This window comes from Thermobia domestica, chromosome 12, assembly GCF_964235325.1.
Source record: "Thermobia domestica chromosome 12, izTheDome1.hap1.1, whole genome shotgun sequence".
Taxonomy (NCBI): domain Eukaryota; kingdom Metazoa; phylum Arthropoda; class Insecta; order Zygentoma; family Lepismatidae; genus Thermobia; species Thermobia domestica.
In genome coordinates this window covers 202,255,263-202,278,387 of record NC_137465.1, presented here as the reverse complement: position 1 = coordinate 202,278,387, position 23,125 = coordinate 202,255,263, and the positions used below count along the sequence as shown (strand labels likewise).

Sequence of the window (23,125 nt, the reverse complement as noted above, 5' to 3'; positions counted from 1 at the left end):
TGGTTGAAGATTAGGTAACAGATGAATGAGAACGAGCAACTGGCAGAAGAGTATTTTAAGTGGAGAGTTTGCATGAACTCTTGCTTGTTTCTAGTGATGATCTAGTGTTACTGGTTGAAGGTTAGGTAACAGATGAATGAGAACGAGCAACTGGCAGAAGAGTATTTTAAGTGGAGAGTTCGCATGAACTCTTGCTTGTTTCTAGTGAGGATCTAGTGTTACTGGTTGAAGGTTAGGTAACAGATGAATGAGAACGAGCAACTGGCAGAAGAGTATTTTAAGTGGAGAGTTTGCATGAACTCTTGCTTGTTTCTAGTAAGGATCTAGTGTTACTGGTTGAAGATTAGGTAACAGATGAATGAGAACGAGCAACTGGCAGAAGAGTATTTTAAGTGGAGAGTTTGCATGAACTCTTGCTTGTTTCTAGTGAGGATCTAGTGTTACTGGTTGAAGATTAGGTAACAGATGAATGAGAACGAGCAACTGGCAGAAGAGTATTTTTAAGTGGAGAGTTTGCATGAACTCTTGCTTGTTTCTAGTAAGGATCTAGTGTTACTGGTTGAAGATTAGGTAACAGATGAATGAGAACGAGCAACTGGCAGAAGAGTATTTTAAATGGAGAGTTTGCATGAACTCTTGCTTGTTTCTAGTAAGGATCTAGTATTACTGGTTGAAGATTAGGTAACAGATGAATGAGAACGAGCAACTGGCAGAAGAGTATTTTAAGTGGAGAGTTTGCATGAACTCTTGCTTGTTTCTAGTAAGGATCTAGTGTTACTGGTTGAAGATTTGGTAACAGATGAATGAAAACTAGTAACCGGCAGAAGAGTGTCTGAAGTGGAAAGTCCGCATGAGCTCTTCCTTGCTTCTAGTGAGGATCTAGTGTTACTGGTTGAAGATTAGGTAACAGATGAATGAGAACGAGCAACTGGCAGAAGAGTATTTTAAGTGGAGAGTTTGCATGAACTCTTGCTTGTTTCTAGTAAGGATCTAGTGTTACTGGTTGAAGATTTGGTAACAGATGAATGAAAACTAGTAACCGGCAGAAGAGTGTCTGAAGTGGAAAGTCCGCATGAGCTCTTCCTTGCTTCTAGTGAGGATCTAGTGTTACTGGTTGAAGATTAGGTAACAGATGAATGAGAACGAGCAACTGGCAGAAGAGTATTTTAAGTGGAGAGTTTGCATGAACTCTTGCTTGTTTCTAGTAAGGATCTAGTGTTACTGGTTGAAGATTAGGTAACAGATGAATGAGAACGAGCAACTGGCAGAAGAGTATTTTAAGTGGAGAGTTTGCATGAACTCTTGCTTGTTTCTAGTGAGGATCTAGTGTTACTGGTTGAAGATTAGGTAACAGATGAATGAGAACGAGCAACTGGCAGAAGAGTATTTTAAGTGGAGAGTTTGCATTAACTCTTGCTTGTTTCTAGTAAGGATCTAGTGTTACTGGTTGAAGATTTGGTAACAGATGAATGAAAACTAGTAACCGGCAGAAGAGTGTCTGAAGTGGAAAGTTCGCATGAGCTCTTCCTTGCTTCTAGTGAGGATCTAGTGTTACTGGTTGAAGATTAGGTAACAGATGAATGAGAACGAGCAACTGGCAGAAGAGTATTTTAAGTGGAGAGTTTGCATGAACTCTTTCTTGTTTCTAGTGAGGATCTAGTGTTACTGGTTGAAGATTAGGTAACAGATGAATGAGAACGAGCAACTGGCAGAAGAGTATTTTAAGTGGAGAGTTTGCATGAACTCTTGCTTGTTTCTAGTAAGGATCTAGTGTTACTGGTTGAAGATTAGGTAACAGATGAATGAGAACGAGCAACTGGCAGAAGAGTATTTTAAGTGGAGAGTTTGCATGAACTCTTGCTTGTTTCTAGTAAGGATCTAGTGTTACTGGTTGAAGAATAGGTAACAGATGAATGAGAACGAGCAACTGGCAGAAGAGTATTTTAAGTGGAGAGTTTGCATGAACTCTTGCTTGTTTCTAGTAAGGATCTAGTGTTACTGGTTGAAGATTAGGTAACAGATGAATGAGAACGAGCAACTGGCAGAAGAGTATTTTAAGTGGAGAGTTTGCATGAACTCTTGCTTGTTTCTAGTAAGGATCTAGTGTTACTGGTTGAAGATTAGGTAACAGATGAATGAGAACGAGCAACTGGCAGAAGAGTATTTTAAGTGGAGAGTTTGCATGAACTCTTGCTTGTTTCTAGTGTTACTGGTTGAAGATTAGGTAACAGATGAATGAGAACGAGCAACTGGCAGAAGAGTATTTTAAGTGGAGAGTTTGCATGAACTCTTGCTTGTTTCTAGTAAGGATCTAGTGTTACTGGTTGAAGATTAGGTAACAGATGAATGAGAACGAGCAACTGGCAGAAGAGTATTTTAAGTGGAGAGTTTGCATGAACTCTTGCTTGTTTCTAGTAGAGACACATAAGGATCTAGTGTTACTGGTTGAAGATTAGGTAACAGATGAATGAGAACGAGCAACTGGCAGAAGAGTATTTTAAGTGGAGAGTTTGCATGAACTCTTGCTTGTTTCTAGTAAGGATCTAGTGTTACTGGTTGAAGATTAGGTAACAGATGAATGAGAACGAGCAACTGGCAGAAGAGTATTTTAAGTGGAGAGTTTGCATGAACTCTTCCTTGTTTCTAGTAAGGATCTAGTGTTACTGGTTGAAGATTAGGTAACAGATGAATGAGAACGAGCAACTGGCAGAAGAGTATTTTAAGTGGAGAGTTTGCATGAACTCTTGCTTGTTTCTAGTAAGGATCTAGTGTTACTGGTTGAAGATTAGGTAACAGATGAATGAGAACGAGCAACTGGCAGAAGAGTATTTAAATGGAGAGTTTGCATGAACTCTTGCTTGTTTCTAGTAAGGATCTAGTATTACTGGTTGAAGATTAGGAAACAGATGAATGAGAACGAGCAACTGGCAGAAGAGTATTTTAAGTGGAGAGTTTGCATGAACTCTTGCTTGTTTCTAGTAAGGATCTAGTGTTACTGGTTGAAGATTTGGTAACAGATGAATGAAAACTAGTAACCGGCAGAAGAGTGTCTGAAGTGGAAAGTCCGCATGAGCTCTTCCTTGCTTCTAGTGAGGATCTAGTGTTACTGGTTGAAGATTAGGTAACAGATGAATGAGAACGAGCAACTGGCAGAAGAGTATTTTAAGTGGAGAGTTTGCATGAACTCTTGCTTGTTTCTAGTAAGGATCTAGTGTTACTGGTTGAAGATTTGGTAACAGATGAATGAAAACTAGTAACCGGCAGAAGAGTGTCTGAAGTGGAAAGTCCGCATGAGCTCTTCCTTGCTTCTAGTGAGGATCTAGTGTTACTGGTTGAAGATTAGGTAACAGATGAATGAGAACGAGCAAGTGGCAGAAGAGTATTTTAAGTGGAGAGTTTGCATGAACTCTTGCTTGTTTCTAGTGAGGATCTAGTGTTACTGGTTGAAGATTAGGTAACAGATGAATGAGAACGAGCAACTGGCAGAAGAGTATTTTAAGTGGAGAGTTTGCATTAACTCTTGCTTGTTTCTAGTAAGGATCTAGTGTTACTGGTTGAAGATTTGGTAACAGATGAATGAAAACTAGTAACCGGCAGAAGAGTGTCTGAAGTGGAAAGTTCGCATGAGCTCTTCCTTGCTTCTAGTGAGGATCTAGTGTTACTGGTTGAAGATTAGGTAACAGATGAATGAGAACGAGCAACTGGCAGAAGAGTATTTTAAGTGGAGAGTTTGCATGAACTCTTGCTTGTTTCTAGTAAGGATCTAGTGTTACTGGTTGAAGATTTGGTAACAGATGAATGAAAACTAGTAACCGGCAGAAGAGTGTCTGAAGTGGAAAGTCCGCATGAGCTCTTCCTTGCTTCTAGTGAGGATCTAGTGTTACTGGTTGAAGATTAGGTAACAGATGAATGAGAACGAGCAACTGGCAGAAGAGTATTTTAAGTGGAGAGTTTGCATGAACTCTTGCTTGTTTCTAGTGAGGATCTAGTGTTACTGGTTGAAGATTAGGTAACAGATGAATGAGAACGAGCAACTGGCAGAAGAGTATTTTAAGTGGAGAGTTTGCATTAACACTTGCTTGTTTCTAGTAAGGATCTAGTGTTACTGGTTGAAGATTTGGTAACAGATGAATGAAAACTAGTAACCGGCAGAAGAGTGTCTGAAGTGGAAAGTTCGCATGAGCTCTTCCTTGCTTCTAGTGAGGATCTAGTGTTACTGGTTGAAGATTAGGTAACAGATGAATGAGAACGAGCAACTGGCAGAAGAGTATTTTAAGTGGAGAGTTTGCATGAACTCTTGCTTGTTTCTAGTAAGGATCTAGTGTTACTGGTTGAAGATTTGGTAACAGATGAATGAAAACTAGTAACCGGCAGAAGAGTGTCTGAAGTGGAAAGTTCGCATGAGCTCTTCCTTGCTTCTAGTGAGGATCTAGTGTTACTCGTTGAAGATTAGGTAACAGATGAATGAGAACGAGCAACTGGCAGAAGAGTATTTTAAGTGGAGAGTTTGCATGAACTCTTGCTTGTTTCTAGTAAGGATCTAGTGTTACTGGTTGAAGATTAGGTAACAGATGAATGAGAACGAGCAACTGGCAGAAGAGTATTTTAAGTGGAGAGTTTGCATGAACTCTTGCTTGTTTCTAGTAAGGATCTAGTGTTACTGGTTGAAGATTAGGTAACAGATGAATGAGAACGAGCAACTGGCAGAATAGTATTTTAAATGGAGAGTTTGCATGAACTCTTGCTTGTTTCTAGTAAGGATCTAGTGTTACTGGTTGAAGATTTGGTAACAGATGAATGAAAACTAGTAACCGGCAGAAGAGTGTCTGAAGTGGAAAGTCCGCATGAGCTCTTCCTTGCTTCTAGTGAGGATCTAGTGTTACTGGTTGAAGATTAGGTAACAGATGAATGAGAACGAGCAACTGGCAGAAGATTATTTTAAGTGGAGAGTTTGCATGAACTCTTGCTTGTTTCTAGTAAGGATCTAGTGTTACTGGTTGAAGATTAGGTAACAGATGAATGAGAACGAGCAACTGGCAGAAGAGTATTTTAAGTGGAGAGTTTGCATGAACTCTTGCTTGTTTCTAGTAAGGATCTAGTGTTACTGGTTGAAGATTAGGTAACAGATGAATGAGAACGAGCAACTGGCAGAAGAGTATTTTAAGTGGAGAGTTTGCATGAACTCTTGCTTGTTTCTAGTAAGGATCTAGTGTTACTGGTTGAAGATTAGGTAACAGATGAATGAGAACGAGCAACTGGCAGAAGAGTATTTTAAGTGGAGAGTTTGCATGAACTCTTGCTTGTTTCTAGTGAGGATCTAGTGTTACTGGTTGAAGATTAGGTAACAGATGAATGAGAACGAGCAACTGGCAGAAGAGTATTTTAAGTGGAGAGTTTGCATGAACTCTTGCTTGTTTCTAGTAAGGATCTAGTGTTACTGGTTGAAGATTAGGTAACAGATGAATGAGAACGAGCAACTGGCAGAATAGTATTTTAAATGGAGAGTTTGCATGAACTCTTGCTTGTTTCTAGTAAGGATCTAGTGTTACTGGTTGAAGATTTGGTAACAGATGAATGAAAACTAGTAACCGGCAGTAGAGTGTCTGAAGTGGAAAGTCCGCATGAGCTCTTAATTGCTTCTAGTGAGGATCTAGTGTTACTGGTTGAAGATTAGGTAACAGATGAATGAGAACGAGCAACTGGCAGAAGAGTATTTTAAGTGGAGAGTTTGCATGAACTCTTGCTTGTTTCTAGTAAGGATCTAGTGTTACTGGTTGAGAATTAGGTAACAGATGAATGAGAACGAGCAACTGGCAGAAGAGTATTTTAAGTGGAGAGTTTGCATGAACTCTTGCTTGTTTCTAGTGAGGATCTAGTGTTACTGGTTGAAGATTAGGTAACAGATGAATGAGAACGAGCAACTGGCAGAAGAGTATTTTAAGTGGAGAGTTTGCATGAACTCTTGCTTGTTTCTAGTAAGGATCTAGTGTTACTGGTTGAAGATTAGGTAACAGATGAATGAGAACGAGCAACTGGCAGAATAGTATTTTAAATGGAGAGTTTGCATGAACTCTTGCTTGTTTCTAGTAAGGATCTAGTGTTACTGGTTGAAGATTAGGTAACAGATGAATGAGAACGAGCAACTGGCAGAAGAGTATTTTAAGTGGAGAGTTTGCATGAACTCTTGCTTGTTTCTAGTAAGGATCTAGTGTTACTGGTTGAAGATTAGGTAACAGATGAATGAGAACGAGCAACTGGCAGAAGAGTATTTTAAGTGGAGAGTTTGCATGAACTCTTGCTTGTTTCTAGTGAGGATCTAGTGTTACTGGTTGAAGATTAGGTAACAGATGAATGAGAACGAGCAACTGGCAGAAGAGTATTTTAAGTGGAGAGTTTGCATGAACTCTTGCTTGTTTCTAGTAAGGATCTAGTGTTACTGGTTGAAGATTAGGTAACAGATGAATGAGAACGAGCAACTGGCAGAAGAGTATTTTAAGTGGAGAGTTTGCATGAACTCTTGCTTGTTTCTAGTGAGGATCTAGTGTTACTGGTTGAAGATTAGGTAACAGATGAATGAGAACGAGCAACTGGCAGAAGAGTATTTTAAGTGGAGAGTTTGCATGAACTCTTGCTTGTTTCTAGTAAGGATCTAGTGTTACTGGTTGAAGATTAGGTAACAGATGAATGAGAACGAGCAACTTGCAGAAGAGTATTTTAAGTGGAGAGTTTGCATGAACTCTTGCTTGTTTCTAGTGAGGATCTAGTGTTACTGGTTGAAGATTAGGTAACAGATGAATGAGAACGAGCAACTGGCAGAAGAGTATTTTAAGTGGAGAGTTTGCATGAACTCTTGCTTGTTTCTAGTAAGGATCTAGTGTTACTGGTTGAAGATTAGGTAACAGATGAATGAGAACGAGCAACTGGCAGAAGAGTATTTTAAGTGGAGAGTTTGCATGAACTCTTGCTTGTTTCTAGTAAGGATCTAGTGTTACTGGTTGAAGATTAGGTAACAGATGAATGAATACTAGTAACCGGCAGAAGAGTGTCTGAAGTGGAAAGTCGGCATGAGCTCTTCCTTGCTTCTAGTGAGGATCTAATGTTACTGGTTGAAGATTAGGTAACAGATGAATGAGAACGAGCAACTGGCAGAAGAGTATTTTAAGTGGAGAGTTTGCATGAACTCTTGCTTGTTTCTAGTAAGGATCTAGTGTTACTGGTTGAAGATTTGGTAACAGATGAATGAAAACTAGTAACCGGCAGAAGAGTGTCTGAAGTGGAAAGTCTGCATGAGCTCTTCCTTGCTTCTAGTGAGGATCTAGTGTTACTGGTTGAAGATTAGGTAACAGATGAATGAGAACGAGCAACTGGCAGAAGAGTTTTTTAAGTGGAGAGTTTGCATGAACTCTTGCTTGTTTCTAGTAAGGATCTAGTGTTACTGGTTGAAGATTAGGTAACAGATGAATGAGAACGAGCAACTGGCAGAAGAGTATTTTAAGTGGAGAGTTTGCATGAACTCTTGCTTGTTTCTAGTAAGGATCTAGTGTTACTGGTTGAAGATTTGGTAACAGATGAATGAAAACTAGTAACCGGCAGAAGAGTGTCTGAAGTGGAAAGTCCGCATGAGCTCTTCCTTGCTTCTAGTGAGGATCTAGTGTTACTGGTTGAAGATTAGGTAACAGATGAATGAGAACGAGCAACTGGCAGAAGAGTATTTTAAGTGGAGAGTTTGCATGAACTCTTGCTTGTTTCTAGTAAGGATCTAGTGTTACTGGTTGAAGATTTGGTAACAGATGAATGAGAACGAGCAACTGGCAGAAGAGTATTTTAAGTGGAGAGTTTGCCTGAACTCTTGCTTGTTTCTAGTAAGGATCTAGTGTTACTGGTTGAAGATTTGGTAACAGATGAATGAGAACGAGCAACTGGCAGAAGAGTATTTTAAGTGGAGAGTTTGCATGAACTCTTGCTTGTTTCTAGTAAGGATCTAGTGTTACTGGTTGAAGATTAGGTAACAGATGAATGAGAACGAGCAACTGGCAGAAGAGTATTTTAAGTGGAGAGTTTGCATGAACTCTTGCTTGTTTCTAGTAAGGATCTAGTGTTACTGGTTGAAGATTAGGTAACAGATGAATGAGAACGAGCAACTGGCAGAAGAGTATTTGAAGTGGAAAGTCCGCATGAGCTCTTCCTTGCTTCTAGTGAGGATCTAGTGTTACTGGTTGAAGATTAGGTAACAGATGAATGAGAACGAGCAACTGGCAGAAGAGTATTTTAAGTGGAGAGTTTGCATGAACTCTTGCTTGTTTCTAGTAAGGATCTAGTGTTACTGGTTGAAGATTAGGTAACAGATGAATGAGAACGAGCAACTGGCAGAAGAGTATTTTAAGTGGAGAGTTTGCATGAACTCTTGCTTGTTTCTAGTAAGGATCTAGTGTTACTGGTTGAAGATTTGGTAACAGATGAATGAAAACTAGTAACTGGCAGAAGAGTGTCTGAAGTGGAAAGTCCGCATGAGCTCTTCCTTGCTTCTAGTGAGGATCTAGTGTTACTGGTTGAAGATTAGGTAACAGATGAATGAGAACGAGCAACTGGCAGAAGAGTTTTTTAAGTGGAGAGTTTGCATGAACTCTTGCTTGTTTCTAGTAAGGATCTAGTGTTACTGGTTGAAGATTAGGTAACAGATGAATGAGAACGAGCAACTGGCAGAAGAGTATTTTAAGTGGAGAGTTTGCATGAACTCTTGCTTGTTTCTAGTAAGGATCTAGTGTTACTGGTTGAAGATTTGGTAACAGATGAATGAAAACTAGTAACCGGCAGAAGAGTGTCTGAAGTGGAAAGTCCGCATGAGCTCTTCCTTGCTTCTAGTAAGGATCAAGTGTTACTGGTTGAAGATTAGGTAACAGATGAATGAGAACGAGCAACTGGCAGAAGAGTATTTTAAGTGGAGAGTTTGCATGAACTCTTGCTTGTTTCTAGTAAGGATCTAGTGTTACTGGTTGAAGATTTGGTAACAGATGAATGAAAACTAGTAACCGGCAGAAGAGTGTCTGAAGTGGAAAGTCCGCATGAGCTCTTCCTTGCTTCTAGTGATGATCTAGTGTTACTGGTTGAAGGTTAGGTAACAGATGAATGAGAACGAGCAACTGGCAGAAGAGTATTTTAAGTGGAGAGTTTGCATGAACTCTTGCTTGTTTCTAGTAAGGATCTAGTGTTACTGGTTGAAGATTTGGTAACAGATGAATGAAAACTAGTAACCGGCAGAAGAGTGTCTGAAGTGGAAAGTCCGCATGAGCTCTTCCTTGCTTCTAGTGATGATCTAGTGTTACTGGTTGAAGGTTAGGTAACAGATGAATGAGAACGAGCAACTGGCAGAAGAGTATTTTAAGTGGAGAGTTTGCATGAACTCTTGCTTGTTTCTAGTAAGGATCTAGTGTTACTGGTTGAAGATTAGGTAACAGATGAATGAGAACGAGCAACTGGCAGAAGAGTATTTTAAGTGGAGAGTTTGCATGAACTCTTGCTTGTTTCTAGTAAGGATCTAGTGTTACTGGTTGAAGATTAGGTAACAGATGAATGAGAACGAGCAACCGGCAGAAGAGTTTTTTAAGTGGAGAGTTTGCATGAACTCTTGCTTGTTTCTAGTAAGGATCTAGTGTTACTGGTTGAAGATTAGGTAACAGATGAATGAGAACGAGCAACTGGCAGAAGAGTATTTTAAGTGGAGAGTTTGCATGAACTCTTGCTTGTTTCTAGTAAGGATCTAGTGTTACTGGTTGAAGATTTGGTAACAGATGAATGAAAACTAGTAACCGGCAGAAGAGTGTCTGAAGTGGAAAGTCCGCATGAGCTCTTCCTTGCTTCTAGTGATGATCTAGTGTTACTGGTTGAAGGTTAGGTAACAGATGAATGAGAACGAGCAACTGGCAGAAGAGTATTTTAAGTGGAGAGTTTGCATGAACTCTTGCTTGTTTCTAGTAAGGATCTAGTGTTACTGGTTGAAGATTTGGTAACAGATGAATGAAAACTAGTAACCGGCAGAAGAGTGTCTGAAGTGGAAAGTCCGCATGAGCTCTTCCTTGCTTCTAGTGATGATCTAGTGTTACTGGTTGAAGATTAGGTAACAGATGAATGAGAACGAGCAACTGGCAGAAGAGTATTTTAAGTGGAGAGTTTGCATGAACTCTTGCTTGTTTCTAGTAAGGATCTAGTGTTACTGGTTGAAGATTTGGTAACAGATGAATGAAAACTAGTAACCGGCAGAAGAGTGTCTGAAGTGGAAAGTCCGCATGAGCTCTTCCTTGCTTCTAGTGATGATCTAGTGTTACTGGTTGAAGGTTAGGTAACAGATGAATGAGAACGAGCAACTGGCAGAAGAGTATTTTAAGTGGAGAGTTTGCATGAACTCTTGCTTGTTTCTAGTAAGGATCTAGTGTTACTGGTTGAAGATTTGGTAACAGATGAATGAAAACTAGTAACCGGCAGAAGAGTGTCTGAAGTGGAAAGTCCGCATGAGCTCTTCCTTGCTTCTAGTGATGATCTAGTGTTACTGGTTGAAGATTAGGTAACAGATGAATGAGAACGAGCAACTGGCAGAAGAGTATTTTAAGTGGAGAGTTTGCATGAACTCTTGCTTGTTTCTAGTAAGGATCTAGTGTTACTGGTTGAAGATTTGGTAACAGATGAATGAAAACTAGTAACCGGCAGAAGAGTGTCTGAAGTGGAAAGTCCGCATGAGCTCTTCCTTGCTTCTAGTGATGATCTAGTGTTACTGGTTGAAGGTTAGGTAACAGATGAATGAGAACGAGCAACTGGCAGAAGAGTATTTTAAGTGGAGAGTTTGCATGAACTCTTGCTTGTTTCTAGTAAGGATCTAGTGTTACTGGTTGAAGATTTGGTAACAGATGAATGAAAACTAGTAACCGGCAGAAGAGTGTCTGAAGTGGAAAGTCCGCATGAGCTCTTCCTTGCTTCTAGTGATGATCTAGTGTTACTGGTTGAAGGTTAGGTAACAGATGAATGAGAACGAGCAACTGGCAGAAGAGTATTTTAAGTGGAGAGTTTGCATGAACTCTTGCTTGTTTCTAGTAAGGATCTAGTGTTACTGGTTGAAGATTAGGTAACAGATGAATGAGAACGAGCAACTGGCAGAAGAGTATTTTAAGTGGAGAGTTTGCATGAACTCTTGCTTGTTTCTAGTAAGGATCTAGTGTTACTGGTTGAAGATTAGGTAACAGATGAATGAGAACGAGCAACTGGCAGAAGAGTTTTTTAAGTGGAGAGTTTGCATGAACTCTTGCTTGTTTCTAGTAAGGATCTAGTGTTACTGGTTGAAGATTAGGTAACAGATGAATGAGAACGAGCAACTGGCAGAAGAGTTTTTTAAGTGGAGAGTTTGCATGAACTCTTGCTTGTTTCTAGTAAGGATCTAGTGTTACTGGTTGAAGATTAGGTAACAGATGAATGAGAACGAGCAACTGGCAGAAGAGTATTTTAAGTGGAGAGTTTGCATGAACTCTTGCTTGTTTCTAGTAAGGATCTAGTGTTACTGGTTGAAGATTTGGTAACAGATGAATGAAAACTAGTAACCGGCAGAAGAGTGTCTGAAGTGGAAAGTCCGCATGAGCTCTTCCTTGCTTCTAGTGAGGATCTAGTGTTACTGGTTGAAGATTAGGTAACAGATGAATGAGAACGAGCAACTGGCAGAAGAGTATTTTAAGTGGAGAGTTTGCATGAACTCTTGCTTGTTTCTAGTAAGGATCTAGTGTTACTGGTTGAAGATTTGGTAACAGATGAATGAAAACTAGTAACCGGCAGAAGAGTGTCTGAAGTGGAAAGTCCGCATGAGCTCTTCCTTGCTTCTAGTGAGGATCTAGTGTTACTGGTTGAAGATTTGGTAACAGATGAATGAGAACGAGCAACTGGCAGAAGAGTATTTTAAGTGGAGAGTTTGCATGAACTCTTGCTTGTTTCTAGTGATGATCTAGTGTTACTGGTTGAAGGTTAGGTAACAGATGAATGAGAACGAGCAACTGGCAGAAGAGTATTTTAAGTGGAGAGTTTGCATGAACTCTTGCTTGTTTCTAGTAAGGATCTAGTGTTACTGGTTGAAGATTTGGTAACAGATGAATGAGAACGAGCAACTGGCAGAAGAGTATTTTAAGTGGAGAGTTTGCATGAACTCTTGCTTGTTTCTAGTAAGGATCTAGTGTTACTGGTTGAAGATTTGGTAACAGATGAATGAGAACGAGCAACTGGCAGAAGAGTATTTTAAGTGGAGAGTTTGCATGAACTCTTGCTTGTTTCTAGTAAGGATCTAGTGTTACTGGTTGAAGATTAGGTAACAGATGAATGAGAACGAGCAACTGGCAGAAGAGTATTTTAAGTGGAGAGTTTGCATGAACTCTTGCTTGTTTCTAGTAAGGATCTAGTGTTACTGGTTGAAGATTAGGTAACAGATGAATGAGAACGAGCAACTGGCAGAAGAGTATTTGAAGTGGAAAGTCCGCATGAGCTCTTCCTTGCTTCTAGTGAGGATCTAGTGTTACTGGTTGAAGATTAGGTAACAGATGAATGAGAACGAGCAACTGGCAGAAGAGTATTTTAAGTGGAGAGTTTGCATGAACTCTTGCTTGTTTCTAGTAAGGATCTAGTGTTACTGGTTGAAGATTAGGTAACAGATGAATGAGAACGAGCAACTGGCAGAAGAGTATTTTAAGTGGAGAGTTTGCATGAACTCTTGCTTGTTTCTAGTGAGGATCTAGTGTTACTGGTTGAAGATTAGGTAACAGATGAATGAATACTAGTAACCGGCAGAAGAGTGTCTGAAGTGGAAAGTCGGCATGAGCTCTTCCTTGCTTCTAGTGAGGATCTAATGTTACTGGTTGAAGATTAGGTAACAGATGAATGAGAACGAGCAACTGGCAGAAGAGTATTTTAAGTGGAGAGTTTGCATGAACTCTTGCTTGTTTCTAGTAAGGATCTAGTGTTACTGGTTGAAGATTTGGTAACAGATGAATGAAAACTAGTAACCGGCAGAAGAGTGTCTGAAGTGGAAAGTCTGCATGAGCTCTTCCTTGCTTCTAGTGAGGATCTAGTGTTACTGGTTGAAGATTAGGTAACAGATGAATGAGAACGAGCAACTGGCAGAAGAGTTTTTTAAGTGGAGAGTTTGCATGAACTCTTGCTTGTTTCTAGTAAGGATCTAGTGTTACTGGTTGAAGATTAGGTAACAGATGAATGAGAACGAGCAACTGGCAGAAGAGTATTTTAAGTGGAGAGTTTGCATGAACTCTTGCTTGTTTCTAGTAAGGATCTAGTGTTACTGGTTGAAGATTTGGTAACAGATGAATGAAAACTAGTAACCGGCAGAAGAGTGTCTGAAGTGGAAAGTCCGCATGAGCTCTTCCTTGCTTCTAGTGAGGATCTAGTGTTACTGGTTGAAGATTTGGTAACAGATGAATGAGAACGAGCAACTGGCAGAAGAGTATTTTAAGTGGAGAGTTTGCATGAACTCTTGCTTGTTTCTAGTAAGGATCTAGTGTTACTGGTTGAAGATTAGGTAACAGATGAATGAAAACTAGTAACCGGCAGAAGAGTGTCTGAAGTGGAAAGTCCGCATGAGCTCTTCCTTGCTTCTAGTGAGGATCTAGTGTTACTGGTTGAAGATTAGGTAACAGATGAATGAGAACGAGCAACTGGCAGAAGAGTATTTTAAGTGGAGAGTTTGCATGAACTCTTGCTTGTTTCTAGTAAGGATCTAGTGTTACTGGTTGAAGATTTGGTAACAGATGAATGAAAACTAGTAACCGGCAGAAGAGTGTCTGAAGTGGAAAGTCCGCATGAGCTCTTCCTTGCTTCTAGTGAGGATCTAGTGTTACTGGTTGAAGATTTGGTAACAGATGAATGAGAACGAGCAACTGGCAGAAGAGTATTTTAAGTGGAGAGTTTGCATGAACTCTTGCTTGTTTCTAGTGATGATCTAGTGTTACTGGTTGAAGGTTAGGTAACAGATGAATGAGAACGAGCAACTGGCAGAAGAGTATTTTAAGTGGAGAGTTTGCATGAACTCTTGCTTGTTTCTAGTAAGGATCTAGTGTTACTGGTTGAAGATTAGGTAACAGATGAATGAGAACGAGCAACTGGCAGAAGAGTATTTTAAGTGAAGAGTTCGCATGAACTCTTGCTTGTTTCTAGTGAGGATCTAGTGTTACTGGTTGAAGATTTGGTAACAGATGAATGAAAACTAGTAACCGGCAGAAGAGTGTCTGAAGTGCAAAGTCCGCATGAGCTCTTCCTTGCTTCTAGTGAGGATCTAGCGTTACTGTTTAAAGGTTTGGTAACAGATTGAGGAGGACGAACAACTGGCAAAGGAGTGTTTGATCTGGATGCGCCGCATAGGTCCCTTTTTACTTCCAGTGAATCATCCGATGAACGATTTTGGGCTCTATTCAGGTCTGATGCTTGATTTGTTGCTTCAGGAATGCTTTCCTCTTCAGACCTGGCTTCTAGATTTAAGTCTACCACATCCACAATAGAAGGAAGAAAATCTTCTTCAGTAAATACATCTGGATTCAGTAGGACAACTCCAGATTCTTGAAGGCTGGATTCCAATGGTTGCAGCTTTGTAGTAAGCCTCAGTAAACAAACTCGCAACTTGGAATTAGGCGGGATGGATGATTCCTCATCCATTTATCACACACTGTTGAATACCAGGATTTAAGCGGGTCAAAAAAAGGAGCGATCTAATGGTTTCAAATTATGGCTGGGATTTGGTGGTAAACTCAACATCACTACCCCATTTTGCCTGCAGAAATCAATCCCTTCGATTGAAATGTGAGAGGTCTGATTGTCAACAAGTAACAATACCTTTTTCGTAACCGAATTTGATCGCACATGTTGGTGTAAATAAAATAACCATTCTACGAAAAGTTGTGAGGTGATGAACCAGAATTAGATATTCCCACAGAACCCGGCGGCGAGCCATCAAATAATTCTTATTTCATTTGTTTTGTGGGAAATATCTGGGGAATAAAGGCACCAGATGCACTCAGCAGGAAACAGCTGTTACGTTAATTCCAAAATCACTAGATACAGTTTTATTCACAACTGATTTTTAGTCGACTTTTGGAACTTTATGAGGAACCGTATTTATACCAGTTTCGTACATGTAGATATCCCGTGGAGGAGAACCGTTTTGTCTTACAAGATCTTTTAGACAATTAAAGCATTCAACTTGTGGCTTGCTAAAACCACGAGCTCTCCCCAGACCAGTCTTTGAAGGCTGTCGCAAAGCAATTGTTAAATGTCTACGGCGGAAAGACTCTGTACAATTTCTTCCTGCCATTCGATACACATAGCTGAAGGATATGGGGCAACTAGTTACGTTCAGCAAAATTGTATGCCATTCTTCTTAGATCTTTTAAAGTTAAGTCATAGAAGAATTGATTCAGTAATGTGGTATATTCCACTAATTCATTCTCCATTTATTCGGTAAATAGGCCTACTGGCTTATTGTGCCTAAAGACGTTGCAGATTCTCATTAAAAAAAGAAAAATCCTTAATTCTTCTTATATCAGTAATGGGAATGCATAGGATACAGAAAAATCAGATAATATTTAGACCCTTTATAAAAATATATTTCCAAATTCAGCTTATTCCATCAGTTACAGAATGCTTGTCACCTACGAGGGTAACTTGAAAACTTCTCGACCTATCCTTGATGAAGCTACATATTGTCAAACGTTAGGTTAGATTAGCTTCATATATCTTTATAGGATCCCATACCAATCTTTGGACTGATACCGCCTTATGCATAGTCGTTTTAACGCATGATTACTAAAGGACTGACTACTACAGGGAACATACGGTAGTCGAACTTTTTAGTATGGCACTAATCACGCGTCAGAACGATTCTGCATAAGGCCCATTGAAATTTATTACTGAAGACTACTGACATTTAAGATAAAAGAGGACAAAGCGTAGTATTTCTGAAACCTGAATAAAATAAGCAAGCGTAATGTTATTCAATAACTGCAGATTTAACTATCTCACACGTTTATCTGTTTCGAAAATTCAAACACCACCTTAGATACTGTTATGTAAGGAGTGGTATTTAGAATAAAAATTTATCCCTCGTACATAAGAAAATATCAGGATTCTTCAGAATTCTTAATGTTAGAGGCTACATATGGGAACCAGTATTCGTAAAGTTTGCCGTCACTCTCTATTACAACGGAATCTACATTCTTTTTTGATTGTTAGATCTAAATCAAATTGGATTCTTTTTCATAGAACAGAAGGGGCAAGAGTAGCTACGTACGCGTACCCTTGCCCCGTAGGTATCTGCGTACCCTTGCCCCCTCACTACACAATTGACTTTCCCGTGATGTTGTACAGCCAATTGTTGGAAGAAGGGCAATTTACTCCATCCTTTCAAACAATTTATATGTTAGAAACTAACGCTTTATAGTACTTTGAAATCGCTATAAAATTGTATAAGTTATACGTTAACTACTTATGTCCCAATATTATGTCAAACTATTAGAAAAACATAAATAATTACGTAGATAGCTTGTAGTTTGCCGCAGCACACTCAAACTTGTTTAGGTTCTAGACGCCACTAACATCAAACTCCACGTGACGCATTATTGCCATACGCGAATATATTCACCTGATTTTAGGAAATCGTATCCTTGCCCCCCACGCACTCTTGCCCCCCTCTACTCTATTAGTATTTGTGTGTCTGCGTATAACTTACTATTGGGTTATGCGATATTCAGCCTTGAAAACATATCTTTAAAAGAAAGAATCCTTTTGAAAAGCTCCATCCCTAGTAGCAAGAAATCTTGCGTCCAGTTGGCGTGTGCTTGGCTTTTGGCTTTCTTCGCTTGCACTTGAAACACATGCTTTCATACAATTTGCCTTTTGTTGTACTTGCAAGCGATGCTTTATACCCTTCGCAGAGCGTCATAGCATCACTGACTGTTCATTGTATATTGACTTAACGTGACTTGTAGAACATTTGTGTCAAGCTTGAATGTAACACTGAATGCAAGGTTGCCCCCATGTAACTTCGTTACTGGAATCCAGCTTGCGGCATGCTTGCACGTTTTCCAATCAAGCTGGACGCAAGCTTGGCCGACTAACAATTCAAACTTACGGCAAGCGGTTTGCAAGTTGTCTCTGCTACTAGAAACGTATCCACAAATTGTGTGCCTGAATAAATTTCTTAATGTAATTGACATTACTCAGATTTTAAAATAAGCATGCGATAGATTTTGAAAACTTACTGATAAAGGTTACGATCTCATTACAAGGCTGTATTCGGTTCGGTATGGGAGTATTGAACCCATTACTGGTGGTTCTGGTTCCACCTTAAACTATGTCACGTAGCCTTTATGCTGAAAAGGGACGCTAAACTTGAATACACAGCAGAAGACAAATCAGGCATATGTTATTAAGGAAATGTTGATATATGAAATACAAACAAAATTATTTGAGACATTTTCGAGAAAATTGCACTTTTAAAGTTTTTACCTTTTACTGAAGTACGTTTATTTTTGGAGGCAGGAAGAAAACTCGAAATCTGATCTGAAGAAATTTTATACACAACCTCAAGTTGAAAATTTTGTGCGAATACACTAAACAGTGTGACCTCTAGGCAAGTAAACACTTTTATATTGAGAGGAACGAAGAGGCGGACAGACGGACAAATATTCAAAATTTCCATTTTCGGTGTGCGGAGGATACGAAACGTGTAAATCCATTAATCTCACGAATCCAATGCCATCGCTCCAAATAAAAAAGAAAGATAGTATGCAATCGACGGTGTCACGTTAATTATAACATTCATAGTGGTTTTATTGTGATTTTGTAACGCTACACCTTCAACTTGTTTATATTGTTTACTATTAATATATTTTGAATTCGTTTCGAAATGACTATTTATAAATATATGTTTGTTGTTTTTAGTGTGATGTTGTTACTACATTTAATTTCTTCTGAAACCATGTTTAGTAGGAACGACCTCGTCGGAGTCTTACCGATACTTTATTTCCTCCAAGAAAATATTGACAGGCTAAAGACAATGAGGATGTTTTATTTGCTCATTGAAATAACATCTGCGCGTCCTTAAAAGTTGTCAATTGTATTCATGTGAGAGCTGTATAACATGATTTCAATAGATGATTGTAGGAATAAAATCATGACATTTTCTTTTCGATAGATTAAGTTCATAATAGAATGTCCTCTAGCTCCATTCCGTTTCAAAAATCTGTCAGATGCGTAAGCTAAGAAAGATTTTAAGTTGCTATTCCGGAGGTTGTAGGAGGAAATCATTTTGTTTTTCAAGACCATATAAAAGCACAAAACTTTGTTTGTTCAGTGGCGGATGTTGTTCGTGGCCGGGGGGGGGCTAAGTTTTAAAGTGACAAAAATAATTGAAGCTATTATTTATATATTTTTGTAAGTGTATGATAAACTCATGGTATATTTATCACAGTCTAGATTCTGGCTGGCCCCAGTTTTTACATTCTAGACTTGTCTCTTTGTTTGTTAGTATGAACGAGTTGTTTTTGTAAGGTATTAAATTGAAAACAGTATAAATATTGTAAAATACATATTTAATCATTGTCAAAAAGAGGAAATAAGTCGTTATCACGTGATAATTAAAATAAATTAAAACTTAAATGAGTAAATTTTGACTGTTGTTTAAACTCATTTACTTAGAGCAGCGTTTCCCAACCTTTTTCAACTTGCGGCACACTACGGGGCTAACTTGAATTCTCGCGGCACACTCATAGATATTATTATTATTTGCAAATATAAAATACCATAGTAATTTTTTTTTCTGTGATTACTGATCTCCTCATAAAGATGAAAGCTCGATCACTGGTTTTCCCCTATGCTAATTCATTATGATTATTTTTTTTAATTCTAATTTTAAAATAGAAAGCAATTGCAATGAAATATTGGATTCAGATTTTTTAAAAATACGCTTTCTTTTTCGAAAACTGGATCCAACCTTTCACTAAGAACAAAGATCACTAAATAACGAACGAACAAACAAATGTCTTGTACTTTTAACTTTGCTCTTTTAACCAAAACCGGTGCATATTATTGCAATCACACAGCTTGCGGTGCGTCGAAGTCAAAACACATCTGTTGAACAAAGTGTTGTTCTGTCATTCACGTGCGAATGAGTGTTCTACGAACGTTCACTTGACGCGTACCGTACAAGTGCTTCCATTTCTCGGTGTTAGTATGGCTCTCAATTGAAGCGTAACATAGCAGCTAACCGTGGAAATGTGTATGAGCCGAAATATTGTCTGCTACACAGTAATAGATGTAGAATAATATATTACAATTACAGTAAATTTTTCCATGGTAGAAATTCATAGTAGGGTGAAATACAAAAATATACATCTTTTACTGTCTTGCAATTTGCTTGCTATAGAATTAATAACTTTGTTTCGGTTTCCTCGCGGCACACCGGTTGGGAAACGCTGACTTAGAGAGATACAATTTACTTCAGCTTTATCATAATTTCAGGATTGTAGTTTGAAGAAGCAGTTAAAACTTCTGCAAAAGGACTTTTTTTTTTAACTATTTTATTATAATTATTTGCTTTAGATGCAAATTGCCATCTCGAAATCTATAGCCAAACTGTATGCTGTCAGTAAAGAGAAAAGTTGGTAAATTTAATTCTGCTGGTTGCAGTATTTCACTTGAGCAGTCCCAGAACTTATCATCCGCTATAACTGGATGTGCTGATAGGAATAACTCAAAATAGAGATGCAACTAAGGGTGGTTTTTATATCAATTCAAAAATGTGATTCATGATTTATTTAATCAAGGATTGAAGAGAATGATAACGGTAACATTGATTCGCTTTTCATAGTGAGTGGAGTAAACTGCGAATAGCGAAGGATGAAAAAAAAAAAAAATCTGAGCTTGATTTTGTCATTAACAGATTCCTATATATATATATATATATTTAATATCGATAATTTTCTCTCTTTGCAACATTTACACGCAAGCTCTTGCAGATGAAGTCACTGTGGAATGTTGACTGAATATAAAAGAAACATTAACTTCAAGGACAAAAGAGTAGGAAAGCGTACAGCTTCAATTCGACACAATCTTATAATTTTATTCACCAGGCATTTACAGAAAAGCAAGCTGCAAATACTGAAAAAAAGTTTTAAAAAAATTAAATTTCAAAAAATCAATTTTATTGGCGTTTATATTCCAATACAGTGTGACTTTTATATTATAAAATTCTTGTTCAATGTAGTATTTCTACAGAAGGGTTCTAAAGGAAATGTACAATATCATCATAATTAATGGAAATTCACATAAGATATTCATGCAAAACAAAACTTTTCAAGAAGTAATGAAATCTGAAAATTCAAAAAAAAAAAAAAAAAAATTGTTTTTGGTTCAATGTCACTCCTGCTTAAAATTCAGCTTAAGCAATATAATAAGTGTGGAGATTTTCTGCTCAATTTTTCACAGATATCAAAAATTTTTCGTATATCGTTTCGTCAATTGAATTGACGTCATCCTAGTTCGACAAGAGTCCCTACAGACTGTAAAGATTTCTTTTCATGCTCTGATAATAAACTGTAACTTTTCACTTAATTTGTGTGTATACTGCATCTTGTTTTTAAATTAATGCTGAAACAAAGCTGTTCATTCCCAGTGTATCTGAAGACCTTACGAAATGCTTGAAAATTCGGTATTGACAGAATTGAAGTCAAATCCCTTAGAGGCAGAGTGTAGAATGTTCAGTTTTAGTGTTCATGGCGTTCATGGAAGGATTGAAGGAGCTGCTATAAAAAGATTGTGAACGCTGATGTTTCCGAGCCTGTCTATTCCAACTGTGCTCTCGGAAACTATGCGAACTATACTCTTGCCCCACCCTCTGGCGGATGAAATCCTCCCTTTGCCTAGGGAAAAGAAGTGAATGACATCAGCTGTGTTGCTAATTTTTCATTCAGCCGTTTGGTCTTGACGAGAGAAGATCATAGGCTACTTAAAGTGGCTAACAACACAGAGCATAGTGAAGTCCGTGAAATAATTCATTGTGGCAAATAATTCACTCCGCATCCAACAATTGAAAGATCTCGGTCGCAGCTACTTGTCCCTCCTCTTTTGAAGGAGGTATAGGAAATCACATATTGACAGCACCGCCAGCAAGGACACGGTTCAAGTAGAAAGACTAGCGAACACTTATTATCGAAGTGTTTTGTTTGAAGTATATGAGCTTCAAGTATCTCAAGTATATCAACTGAAGTATATCAATTGAAGCATATCAGAAATGTGTCACAACTGATATATCAGCTTCTGAGTTTTATCCAATTTGGCTACAAATTTCAAAATTGGCAATCTGCACCCGACGTACGTAAATGAAAGAAACCCTTTTGCAGAATCTTTAATTACTCCTTGTAAATAATACTGACTGCTGGAAATTAAATCTTTGCGTTAAATCTTACTTACACTTGCATTAAATCTTATATAAATTGTACACAGAAGTATTACTATGGAAACAGCCACATAAGTTTCAAAATGTATGTCTTTTTAAGCAGGGCCGTGCCTTGGGGGGGGGGGGCGAGCGGGGCAACGGCCCCGGGCGCCGAAGTAAAGGGGGCGAAAAAATTGGGAGAAAAAGGAAAAAAGATAGGAAAAATTGCTTGGAATATATGTGTGGGGGCGCCGTCGTATACTCTCGTCCCAGGCGCTGGTTTTCCACGGCACGGCCCTGTTTTTAAGTATCACAATGATAATGATTTACTTCCTCTTTTTGTTAATGATTAAATATGTATTTACAATGTATGTGTTTTTAATTTAACACTTTAGAGAAACAAACTTTTTATAGTTATTAACGTTTTCTTGACTCCTACAACGATTGAACCAATTACTCTTATATTGAGGTCTTGAAAAACAAAACCATTTTCTCCGACAATCTGCGGAATATCGTTCTTCAGGTCTTTCTTAACTTCACCTATCAATCAGAATGAACTAGCTGGTCAATTTCAATAGTTGTTTTCCTGTTGTATTCAATGTACAATAAAATAAAATCTTACAGGTTTTTGAAATGGAATGCAGCCTAATGCCTACAGTATAAGTTGGTATTATTTATAAGTTGGTATTATTTATTTTCTGTTTTGTAGCCAGTTAAAATGAATCCACTCGTCTATGACGAAGCATATCGACAGAAAGTATGGAGAAGAACGGAAGAACTAGTGAATCTGGATGACAAAGAAAAACTTCAGATCGCTTGGAACAAGTAACTACAAAATTTTGCTCATGTACTTGTGGTTTCAACTAAACAACAACAGTCTGTGGAAAGCGAAGAGATCTGATTTCACTTGACACAATCTGTTGCTGAAAGAAAAGATTTATCGCTGATATGTTGAATTTCTTGTGAATGGCTTTTGTCATATAAGAAGTGGAATGTACAGCTAGAGACAAAAATCAACGGTTTCATGAGATAGGTGAAGGGAGCGAAGTTTTTGAAATGTGATGAAATAATGTTGAGAAGACAATATTTTATTTTTTGTTGTTCCAGTGATTTTGTTTCCCTTTGTCAACATTTGAAGAGGTGGATTCCAAAAAAAAGCCTAAGTCAATTGTTGTCAGTTTTCAGATATTGGTTCTATTAAGTTCAATTTCAGCATTTCCGTATATTAAACTGAGTTTCATGCCAAAACTTCAAAATCAAATTAATTGTAAGCAAAAGACAGCAGCGTTGTTTTTCAAAATGTCCCTAGTCAACAGTATTCTCTGAAGTTATTTAGTGACTCATACTTAAAAACACTTATAAAACTCTTGCTATAGATAATAATTTCACCGTTATGTTACGGAAAGTAGGATATCATAATTTTCTTTTATGTAGATTACCTTTTACAGTAATAGAATGGTAGAAACACACACACACACAAATCGCCTCGTGAGAAACTTACTTTCTTGACTTAAGCTGTTTTGGAATTGAGCTCTTCATTTACAAAATGTATTTTAAAGAGAGAATTATGTTTTAAATAAGTGAAAAAGTGTCATGAGTCAATTCATTGTGGTAAACATCCTTGTCCAACATATTAATTTTGCACTGTCATCTGAAGATAATTCA

At 38.1% G+C, this 23,125-nt stretch overlaps 1 protein-coding gene across 5 annotated transcripts in view; it reads left to right on the top strand.

Moving 5' to 3' along the window:
- Positions 1-23,125, top strand: part of LOC145666935 (retinol dehydrogenase 12-like) — a 311,781-nt gene that overhangs the window by 175,766 nt on the left and 112,890 nt on the right. For 3 of the 5 annotated variants that reach the window (XM_081734544.1, XM_081734542.1, XM_081734543.1), the window contains exon 8: positions 22,170-22,546. The exons of 1 other annotated variant lie outside the window; for it this stretch is intronic. In XM_081734544.1, the coding sequence (XP_081590670.1) occupies positions 22,170-22,289 (120 nt within the window). In that variant the 3' untranslated portion in view covers positions 22,290-22,546. Of the gene's footprint in view, positions 1-17,967; positions 18,160-22,169; positions 22,547-23,125 lie in introns of those variants that run through there. One more of the 5 variants, XM_081734547.1, reaches the window with a different exon arrangement.